At 40.6% G+C, this 11,674-nt stretch overlaps 1 protein-coding gene across 1 annotated transcript in view; it reads left to right on the forward strand.

Moving 5' to 3' along the window:
- The first annotated feature begins 372 nt into the window (after positions 1-372).
- Positions 373-11,674, forward strand: part of LOC149430587 (protein-arginine deiminase type-1-like) — a 45,300-nt gene continuing 33,998 nt past the window's right edge. The window contains exon 1 of the mRNA XM_089666214.1: positions 373-647. Within this exon, the coding sequence (XP_089522340.1) occupies positions 556-647 (92 nt within the window). The 5' untranslated portion in view covers positions 373-555. The remainder of the gene's footprint in view (positions 648-11,674) is intronic.

Below are 11,674 nucleotides of genomic sequence, written 5' to 3' on the forward strand. Positions count from 1 at the left end.
GCCTCGCCCTGCCTGCAGCAGACAGATAACATCATCTCAGCCTAGCCAAAGTCACTGGACTGGAGATCAACAAAGGCTTTCTACTGATAAAAGATGGAGCTTTTCAGAAAAGGGACACTGTCTTTGTATGTTGTGACATGTCAAGAATGTATTCATGCCGATTGTAAGGTTAGTGACAGGTCCACTTTAAATTTGCTGCTTTGCCCGGTTTGTTGCCCCTCATCGGATGAAAGGTGTATGAAGTCGTCTCTGTGCCAGAACTGGAGAGCCCTCGTCTTCCTCTCCTCCCTCTCTACAATAATTATTGTATTTGGCCTCACGCCACATCCTCGCTACACCCCAGAGAGAACAAAATCCTCGACTTCTGGAGATGAAATGTAAGGAGGCTTCATCATCCACACATGACACACGCCAATAGGACGCAGCCTGTGTGACCTGCTCTGCTGATGACATTAATGACCTCCCCTCCTTCCCTGACCTATGAGGTGACCTCACCCTATAAACAGACACAGGGCGACTCTTGTCACTATACAAAGTGTCATCCCTGAGGAAAACATGAACGAGAGGAGGACCATCCGGCTGTCCAACGCCAGCCCCATATATGAGGTGTGTGTGGTGGGAGAGGAGATCCCCGTCGATGTCTACAGGTATTCATCTATACTAATCAATAGCCATTGATATCTACAGATATTTGTTTATACTCATCAATAACCAATAATATCTCCAGGTCTTCATTTATGCTAATCAATAACTATTAATATAAACAGGTATTCATTTATAATAATCAATAACCAAAGATATCTACAGGTATTCATTTATAATAATCAACAGCCATCAATATCTACAGGTATTCATTTATAATAATCAACAGCCATCAATATCTACAGATATTCATTTATAATAATCAATAACCAAAGATATCTACAGGTATTCATTTATAATAATCAATAACCAAAGATATCTACAGGTATTCATTTATAATAATCAATAACCAAAGATATCTACAGGTATTCATTTATAGTAATCAATAACTATCGATAGCCAGTGGAATGAAAAGAAAAAGAATCATCCCTGGCCGCCTTAAATCGTTAGCATTTTGCCTGTAGAAGCAACTAATGTTATCTATGTGTATAATAATAATAATCAGTTATCCATTAGCCATCAATATCTCCAAGTATTTATTTATACTAATCAATATCCATTGATATCTACAGGTATTCATTTATAATAATCAGTAACACTAGATATCTACAGGTATTCACTTATGCTAATCAATAATCTTGGATATCAACAGGTATTCATTTATGCTAATCAATAGCCATCAATATCTCCAGGTATTTATTTATACTAATCAATGTCCATTGATATCTACAGGAATTCATTTATACTAATCAATAACCATTCATATCGACAGGTATTCATTTATAATAATCAATAATAGATAAATACAGGTATTCATTTATAATAATCAATAATAGATAAATACAGGTATTCATTCATACTAATCAATAGTCATCAATATCTACAGGTATCAATTTATAGTAATTAATAACCACATATATCTACAGGTATTCATTCATTAATAACCATCAATATCTACAGGAATTCATTTATACTAATCAATAACTATTGATATCATCATAAATTCATTTATACTAATCAATAACCATTGATATAAACAGGTATTCATTTATAATAATCAATAACCAAAGATATCTGCAGTTATTCATTTATACTAATCAACAGCCATCAATATCTCCAGGTATCCATGTATACTAATCAATAGTCATCAGTATCTACAGGTATCAATTTATACTAATCAATAACCACAGATATCTACAGGTATTCATTTATAATAATCAATAACTATCGATAGCCAGTGGAATGAAAAGAAAAAAAGAATCATCCCTGGCCGGCTTAAATCGTCAGCATTTTGCCTGTAGAAGCAACTAATGTTATCTATGTGTATAATAATAATAATAAATAATAATAATAACTAAAAAAATTAAATAATAATAAAATAAAATAATAACAATAATAATAATAATAATAATAATAATAACAACAACAATAATAATAATAATAATAAAAAAACAATAATAATAAAATAAAAAAACAACAACAACAATAATAATAATAATAATAATAAAATAATAATAATACAATAATAATAATAATTAAAAAATTAAATAATAATAATAAAATAATAATAATAATAAAAAATAATAATAATAACTAAAAAAATAAAATAATAATAAAATAAAATAATAATAATAATAATAACAATAATAATAATAATAATAATAATAATAATAATAATAAAACAATAATAATAAAATAAAATAACAACAACAATAATAATAATAATAATAATAAAATAATAATAATACAATAATAATAATAATTAAAAAATTAAATAATAATAATAAAATAATAATAATAAAATAATAATAATACAATAATAATAATAATAATAAAAAATAATAATGATAACTAAAAAAATTAAATAATAATAAAATAAAATAATAACAATAATAATAATAATAACAACAACAATAATAATAATAATAATAAAACAATAATAATAAAATAAAATAACAACAACAATAATAATAATAATAATAATAATAAAATAATAATAATACAATAATAATAATAATTAAAAAATTAAATAATAATAATAAAATAATAATAATAAAATAATAATAATACAATAATAATAATAAAAAATAATAATAATAACTAAAAAAATTAAATAATAATAAAATAAAATAATAACAATAATAATAATAATAAAACAATAATAATAAAATAAAATAACAACAACAACAATAATAATAATAATAATAATAATACAATAATAATAATAATTAAAAAATTAAATAATAATAATAAAATAATAATAATACAATAATAATAATAAAATAAAATAATAATAACAACAACAATAATAATAATAATAATAATAATAATATAATAAAATAATAACAATATTAATAAAATAATAATAATAATATAATAATACAATAATAATAAAACAATAATAATAATAAGTCTCCATGCACATTCCAATGTTTAGAGGCATTTTTTTAACTCATCGTTTACAGGCAGAAAACCCCCTTCTGGTTTGCGTTTTTGAGAGTTCTTTTCTAGTGGAAAAAAAGCGCTGAATGCGCCTAAACTCCTGTACAGAAATGTTCTATATGAGCGTTTTTTGAAGCCCAGTGTGCACAGACTCTAAGTATGACCAAAGGTTTTTTTTTTTACGTATACAGTGGGGAAAATAATAATTTGATCCCCCAGCAGATTTTGTAAGTTTTCCCACTAACACAGAAATGGAGGGTCTATAATTGTTATCATCGGTGTATTTTAGATGATAGAGACAGAATATCGACCAAAAATCCAGAAACAACACGATACAAATGTTATAAATGGAGTTGCAGTTCAGAGAGTACTATAAGTATTTGATCCCCCACCAACCAACAATGATTCTGGCTCCCGCAGACTGGCGATGTGCTCATGTGGTACACAGATCAGTCCTGTCAATGGAAGAAGATGCTCCTAATGACAACTCGTTATGTGTACAAAAGACGCCTGTCCACAGAATCTCTTCCATCCAAACATCGCCGTCATGGGCAAGACCAAAGAGCTGTCAAAGAACATCAGGGACAAGATTGTAGACCTGCACAAGGCTGGAATGGGCTACAAGACCATCGGCGAGAAGCTTGGTGAGAAGGAGACAACTGTTGGAGCGATTATTTGCAAATGGAAGAAATACAAATCAACCGTCAATCACCCTCAGTCTGGAGCTCCATGCAAGATCTCACCTCATGGGGTAAGGATCATCATGAGAAACTGAGGGATCAGCCCAGAACTACATGTGAAGAGCTTGTTAATGATCTCAAGGCAGTTGGGACCACAGTCACCAAACAAACCATTGGTAACACAATTCGCCGCCATGGATTGAAATCCTGCAGTGCCCGCAAGGTCCCCCTCCTCAAGAAGGCACATGTACAGGCCTGTCTGAAGTTTGCCACTGAACATCTAAATGATTCAGAGAAGGATTGGGAGAGTGCTGTGGTCAGATGAGACCAAAATTGAGAACTCTGGCACTAACTCATCTCACCGTGTTTGAAGGAAGAAAAATGCTGACTGTGACCCTAAGACCACCATCCCTACAGTCAGGCATGGAGGTGGAAACATTATGCTTTGGGGCTGTTTCTCTGCTAAAGATACAGACCAACTTTGCCACATTGAGGGGCCAATGGACGGGACCATGTATTGTAAAATCTTGGATGAGAATCTTCTTCTCTTGGCCAGAACACTGAAGATGGGTGGATGGGTCTTCCAGCGTGACAATGACCCAAAACTTACCGCCAAGGCAACAAAGCAGTGGCTCAAGAAGAAGCCCATGAAGGTCATGGAGTGGCCTAGCCAGTCTCCAGACCTTAATCCTATAGAAAATTTATGGAGGGAGCTGAAACTTTGAGTTGCCACGCAACAGCCAAGAAACCTTAAGGATTTAGAGAAGATCTGTAAAAAAGAGTGGACCAAAATGCCTCCTGAGATGTGTGCAAACCTGGGAACCAACTACAAGAAACATCTTACCTCTGTGCTCGCCAACAAGGGTTCCTCCACCAACTACAGGAAACATCTGACCTCTGTGCTCGCCAACAAGGGTTCCTCCACCAATTACAGGGAACATCTGACCTCTGTGCTCGCCAACAAGGGTTCCTCCACCGACTACAAGGAACGTCTCACCTCTGTGCTCACCAACAATGGCTCCTCCACCAGCTACAAGGAACGTCTGACCTCTGTGCTCGCCAACAAGGGTTCCTCCACCAACTACAAGGAACGTCTGTCCTCTGTGCTCACCAACAAGGGTTCCTCCACCAACTACAGGAAACGTCTGACCTCTGTGCTTGCCAACAAGGGTTCCTCTACCAACTACAAGGAACGTCTGACCTCTGTGCTCACCAACAATGCCTCCTCCACCAGCTACAAGGAACGTCTGACCTCTGTGCTCGCCAACAAGGGTTCCTCCACCAACTACAAGGAACGTCTGTCCTCTGTGCTCACCAACAAGGGTTCCTCCACCAACTACAGGAAACGTCTGACCTCTGTGCTTGCCAACAAGGGTTCCTCTACCAACTACAAGGAACGTCTGACCTCTGTGCTCACCAACAATGGCTCCTCCACCAGCTACAAGGAACGTCTGACCTCTGTGCTCGCCAACAAGGGTTCCTCCACCAACTACAAGGAACGTCTGTCCTCTGTGCTCACCAACAAGGGTTCCTCCACCAACTACAGGAAACGTCTGACCTCTGTGCTTGCCAACAAGGGTTCCTCTACCAACTACAAGGAACGTCTCAACTCTGTGCTCGCCAACAAGGGTTCCTCCACCAACTACAAGGAACGTCTCACCTCTGTGCTCTCCAACAAGGGTTCCTCCACTAACTACAAGGAACGTCTCACCTCTGTGCTCGCCAACAAGGGTTCCTCCACCAACTGCAAGGAACGTCTCACCTCTGTGATCGCCAACAAGGGTTCCTCCACCAACTACAAGGAACGTCTCACCTCTGTGCTCTCCAACAAGGGTTCCTCCACCAACTACAAGGAACGTCTCACCTCTGTGCTCGCCAACAAGGGTTCCTCCACCAAGTACTAAGTCATGTTTTGCTTGGAGATCAAATACGTATTTTACTCTCTGAACTGCAACTCAGTTTGTAACATTTGTTTTTTTTCTGGATTTTCGGTTGATTTTCTGTCTCTAGCATTTACAATACACCTTTGATAACAATTATAGACCCTTCATTTCTTGGTAAGTGCGGAAACGTACAAAATCTGCTGGCCATCAAATCATTATTTTCCCCGCTGTACAGGTGTTTTGTATACAATGTTTCACTTCTATTGTTCCGGCGTGTTTATGAATGTTTTTAAATAAAGTATCAAAAATGTTGCAAATGTTGACTCTGCAGATGTTACATAATAAGAGGCTTTGAAGTCAGCTGCTGCAGAATCGAGGCTTGGCCTCTTCGTGAGACATACATGTTATAGGATATACAGTATATAGTTTTCGATAATATGCAGTAAACCTTTAAGTATTGTTCAATGGGTAGCCCCTCAAACGAAGCCCGGACTTCTACTGTAGGAGGTATATGATGAGATATATTTGGCCAAAAATTTGAAGATCCCCTTCAAATGACTTCAGATGTTTCCATTGAAGGGTATTCTTAATGCTTTAGTATACACTCACCGGCCACTTTATTAGGTCCACCTTGCTAGTCTGGGTTGGACCCCCTTTTGCCTTCAAAACTACCTTCATTCTTAATGCACAGATTCGACAAGGTGTTGGAATGGAAACATTCCTCAGAGATTTTATTAGGTCCACCTTGCTAGTATCGGGTTGGACCTCCTTTTGCCTTCACAACTGCCTTCATTCTTCAGGGCATAGATCCAACAAGGTGTTGGAATGGAAACATTCCTCAGAGATTTTGGTCCACATGAGTTACTGTTGCCTTTCTATCATATCAAACCTGTCTGCCCATTCTGCTCACCTCTTGACATCAACAAGGCCTTTTCTTCCACACAACTGCCGCTCACTTGATATTCTCTCTTTTTCGGACCATTCTACCATGACTGTGCCCCTGTGTACAACGCCAGCTCCATAAAGACATGACTGGACAAGTTTGGTGAGGAGGAACTCGAATGTCCTGTACCAGGGGCAGACTGACAACTCATGGGGCTCCCAGGCCCAGGCCCAGGGATCATGGGGCCCCTGTGTCCTTGCCCAAACTCAAAAAAGCCTATGAAAAAGGAACCAGGGGCATCTCATGGGGCCCCCTACTGACCCCGGGCCCTCAGGCAGTGCCCGAGTTTCCAAATGGTCAGTCCGCCCCTGTCCTGTACAGAGCCCTGACCTCAGCCCTACCAAACACCTTCGGGATGAATTGGAATGCTGATTGCGAACCTGGTCTTCTCATCCAACATCAGTACCTGACCTCACAAACGCGCTCAAGTTCCCACTTGGGGGGCATTTTGGGAGCTGGGAGGTTAGAGATTCTGCAGTGGTGGGAGGTCTGGTGGTTGAGAATGCCTTTGAGATAAACTAGAAAGCTGGTTACAAGCCAGGTCTTCTCATCCAACATCAGTAGCTGACCTTAATCCCGACAGACACACTCCAAAATCTTGTGGAAAGCCTTCCCAGTAGAATGGAGGATGTAATAGCCACAAAGGGGATAACTCCATAACAATGGCCATGGAGGAAGGAGCAGCAAAGCCAAATGAATGAAACTAGAAGTCCAACAGACTATCTTTGTGTGGTGGTTAGTGGTCTACAAGCATTTACCCCTATGGATTATAGATAGGAGGAGCATCTCTGTTTCTACAATAAAAGGCTCAATAATCTATTGTGGAAAAACAATCTTTTATGGGTGAAGGCCTGAGAATTTGGAGGAGTCGGTTTTCAGGCAAATCGGTAATTTCACTATAGGGGGGGAGGTGAGAACGGGTGATACAGCTAGAAGGAAACAAGTCCAAGCTATTTTGATTGGATGCGTCTAACGAATGAGTTCACTGCACCAAGGAAATGGTGTTGACATGAAGGCTGTCTCTTGATGTTGCTCCATCGAATTGTATCTGTAGATACAACCACATACAGTAGAGATGGATGCTGGAAGCACCACCCAACGGTAAACCCAATCACTCAATCCCATGTAATCTTTAACACCTTAAAGCCATTTCAAAAGTCATTTTCATCTTTTTGAAAACCGCAGCTTTCATTAAAATAATCCTTGGTCCCAGTCCAGGCACTTCCTGTTTTGTGGTGACAACACTCCCTTGCTGTCTCACAATTTTAGTTCCTAGAGGACAGAATTTACTATAATTTACTGAATGATAATTCTTTCTGACAGCCTCCTGTGACGGGTCTCTTGTTATGACATGATTCCGATGTATGTCACTCTACATAATTCAGGTTCCAACAGTATGACCCTCCACATTCCCGGGTGACTCAGTCTGCACCAAGTGGGCGTAGCCTGACAACTTGTCAATCAGATATATATATAGCAGAGAGTGCAAAGAGTTTGAGGCTGGACTCCACCCCCTGCACCTGTCTTCTGCATTGACATTCTAATGGGTGATTGCAGGTTGGAATTGAATTTTTAAGGCTTTACCAATGAGTTGGCTTTAAATGGAAGTGTGGGACCTTTGCTGGTGGCAAGGGAGAGGGGTTAAATATTGTTTAGGAACTCTTAAAACTGAATGACATCAAATCCTTTAGCTACCTCCAAGAACACTGGGACCTACCGGCCTTGGAGGCTTACCATCAGATCTCACACCGCATTAGAGGCCTCCTAAGGACCAGTCTTGCCTCCAGAGACAATTGAACTCTTTTGAGAATCGGTGCCAGAAAGATCCATACTCAAAGGGGTGATTTTGGATCTTTATGCCTCCTTTCTGAATATCTCTAGCTCCAGGAAGCTTCATATATGGCAAAATGGGAAGCTGACATGGACAAGACTCTGGAACAGGAAACTTGGAACCACATTTGGTTGGATTCCTCCGAGTGTTCTCAAAATATCTTAGCTCAAGAGAACATGACCCCTGATCTTGTGTCCCGGTTTGTCCCTGGAGCATCCCAAATGTGCTTTTGGGTTTGTAGGGAATGGGGTACCTTCACCTTTTGGTGGACTTGCCCTAAAGTGATTGGTTTCTGGTCTCAGGTGTATGCTATGATCTTGGCTGTGCCATTGGCACGTAACCCGTAGGAAGCTCTATTACATAAACCTATAGCAGCTTTGTCCAAACACCAACGGAGGTGAGTGGGCTTTTTTCTCCTGGAAGACCGCCAAACACTGGCTAAGGCCTGGAATCAACAATTCCCTTGCTTTGCCAAGGGGGACTTTGGTGCATAATATCTCCCCTCCATTCTGAACGACAAACACGCTCAATTTCTGAAAGTGTGGGAACCATGGATTGCACATAACGCCAATTTGCTCCTTGAACGCGTTTTGCTTTCAACCTGAGGACGCTGATGAACCTCTTGTTGTGGCTATGTGGTGGCCTACCGTGGGACCCTCTCTCCCCCTCCCATTCTTCTTTTCTACCCCCCCTTCTTTCTTCTCCCACTTCTTCTTTCTTCTCATTTCTTGGCTTGTTTTTTGTTTTGAACTCTTATGGGTGTTTTGTCCACCAGCTCATTCTGAGGGCAGAGAGGTTGTTGGTGGCCTCACGAGTTCAGATACTCCCCTACATAGCTGTCTATTTGAGAATTGGCTGTGTGGCCTTCCCGGCCATTATTGTAGCAATAGCCATTTTGTGTTGCTCTGTTGTCCCTATTGGCCCATCGGCCCATACTCACCCATACTCGCCCATAGTCACCTATACTCGCCAATAGTAACCCATACTCGCCAATAGTCACCCATACTCACCCAAACACCACCCATACTCACCCATACTTGCCCATACTCGTCCATAGTCACCCATACTCGCCCATACTCCTAGATTGTAAGCTCGCAAGAGTAGGGCCCTCTTACCCCTCGTACGTTGTTTGTTATTGTTGTACTGTTTCATGTATTGTCGCTATATAAACTCGATGTAATAATATTAATAATACTCGCCCATACTCACCCATAGTCGCCCATACTCGTCCATACACGCCCATACTCACCCATAGTCGCCCATACTCACCCATTCTCACCTATAGTCGCCCATACTCGCCCATACTCACCCATAGTCGCCCATACTCACCCATGCTCACCTATAGTCGCCCATCCTCGCCCATACTCACCTATAGTCGCCCATACTGTCTTGTTTTCTCACCACTCTCTATGTCATACCTTCTGTATTGGGTTCTTGTGCCGTATGCCTCTTCTTGAAAATCGTTTGAGCCTGAACATGCGTTAGACCGCGCATGAGGTGTCCTGTGTTAAGGCACATTTTAACTGCATGCCAACCACCTCACTTAGAAGTATGGCGGCAAAGCTGGCTCTCTGCGCTGGATCATGTATCTGATACGTGATCCAGCTCTTCCAAGTAGGGGGTATGTACGCGCGCACTTGCGCATACACACGCCTGCCGCCCCGGCTGTGCTGTGATTAGTTACAGCACAAACTGGCCAGCGGGTCCCAGCCAACGATTGATGGCTGGGGCCCGCCGATCGGCAAAGTGGATGACAGGGCAGAGCTCTCTGATTGTAAACAACACAGAGCTTTGTCCTGACAGCAGTGATTTGCCATTTTTTGCTTCCCTGCAAAGCAGGGAATAAAAACTGGCACATCCCTTAGTAAAAACAGGCACACAGTAAACACACCGAGCCTTGTTAAGCACACAGTTAACCCAGGGGTGTATTTACCACAAGGCATTTGCCTAAGGTGGCATTTTTTTTGGGGGGGGCAGCAGCCTTTTTTTAGGGGGGCAGCACTGTCCCCTGAAAGGTCTGGAAGAAGGGACACACGCAGCACCGGGACCAGGTGAGATCTGAGAGAGGTTGCAGGCTTCTTGATGGTGTATGCAGAGCCTGACTCTTGCTCCCGGAGATGTCTGGAGCTGTGAAGGTGAGTGTCTTATCTCTTGCTGGGGTGGGGTGGGGTGGGGATTGCCCGGTGGTAGTGGAAGGCTCTTCCGGGTGGGGGGGGCTGGGGTGTTGTTGGTCAATGTCCGTGGGGGGATAGCCAATTTTTGTGTTGCTTAGGCAGCACGAAACCTAAATACCCCACTGAGTTAACCCTTTGATTGCCCCTCGATGTTAACCCCTTCTCAGCCAGTGTCTTTAGTACATTGACAGTATTAGCACCAATCACTGTATCAGTGTCTCTAGAGATGTCAGTGTCAGTCAGTTCCAACAAAGTGTCAGTTAGTGTCAGATTTCCTGCCGCACTATCACAGTCCTGCTATAAGTCGCCGCTCGCCGCAATTACTAGCATAATAAATAAATAAATTCAAATTTATATATCCCATAGTTTGTAGGCGATGTCGCTTTCACGCAAACCATTTAATATACGCTGATTGGGATTTAATTTTAAGCAAAAATTTGTAGAAAAAATAAATTTTGGTCAAAATTTATGAATTTATTAACCCCTTCACGCCAGCGCCTCCCGGCCCTTTAACAGTTTCAGAAGCCAGGAGGCGGGGTGGGGTTTAGGGTCATGTGACCACCATGATGCGCCATCAGGGCGATCACATGATCGGGAAAGGTCCCGATCGAAAGAGGAGATCGGGACCCTTCCGTGAGTACCGGACACGTGTGATGGGAGCGGCTCTCGGCACATATGTCCTTTCTTAATAGAACGCAAATGTGCGGCCGCTCGGTGTCTAGGCCCAGATGCCCTGGAGGCCGCACGTTTGCGTTCGGCCGGCGTGAAGAGGTTAAATTTGATTTTTACATTTTTTGTTATTGGATGTTTTATCTCTATATCTATTGGGTTTTTTTTTTTTTTTTAATTTTCTGTCTTTTCTCTTTCTTTTGGTGGTCAAATACCACCAAAAGAAAGCTCTATCTGTGAAAAACATGATACAAATTTCATTTGGGCACAGTGTTGCATGATCGCGAAATTGTCAGTGAAGGTAGCGCAGTGCTGAATAGCAAAAACAAAATGGCCTGGTCATGAAGGGGGGGTTAAACCTTCTGGAAGGCAAGGGGTAAATCTTCAATGACAAAAAGAAAAATAAAGAA

Source organism: Staurois parvus, unplaced genomic scaffold (genome assembly GCF_062004578.1).
Source record: "Staurois parvus isolate SC_StPar_1 unplaced genomic scaffold, SC_StPar_1.0 ptg002623l, whole genome shotgun sequence".
Taxonomy (NCBI): domain Eukaryota; kingdom Metazoa; phylum Chordata; class Amphibia; order Anura; family Ranidae; genus Staurois; species Staurois parvus.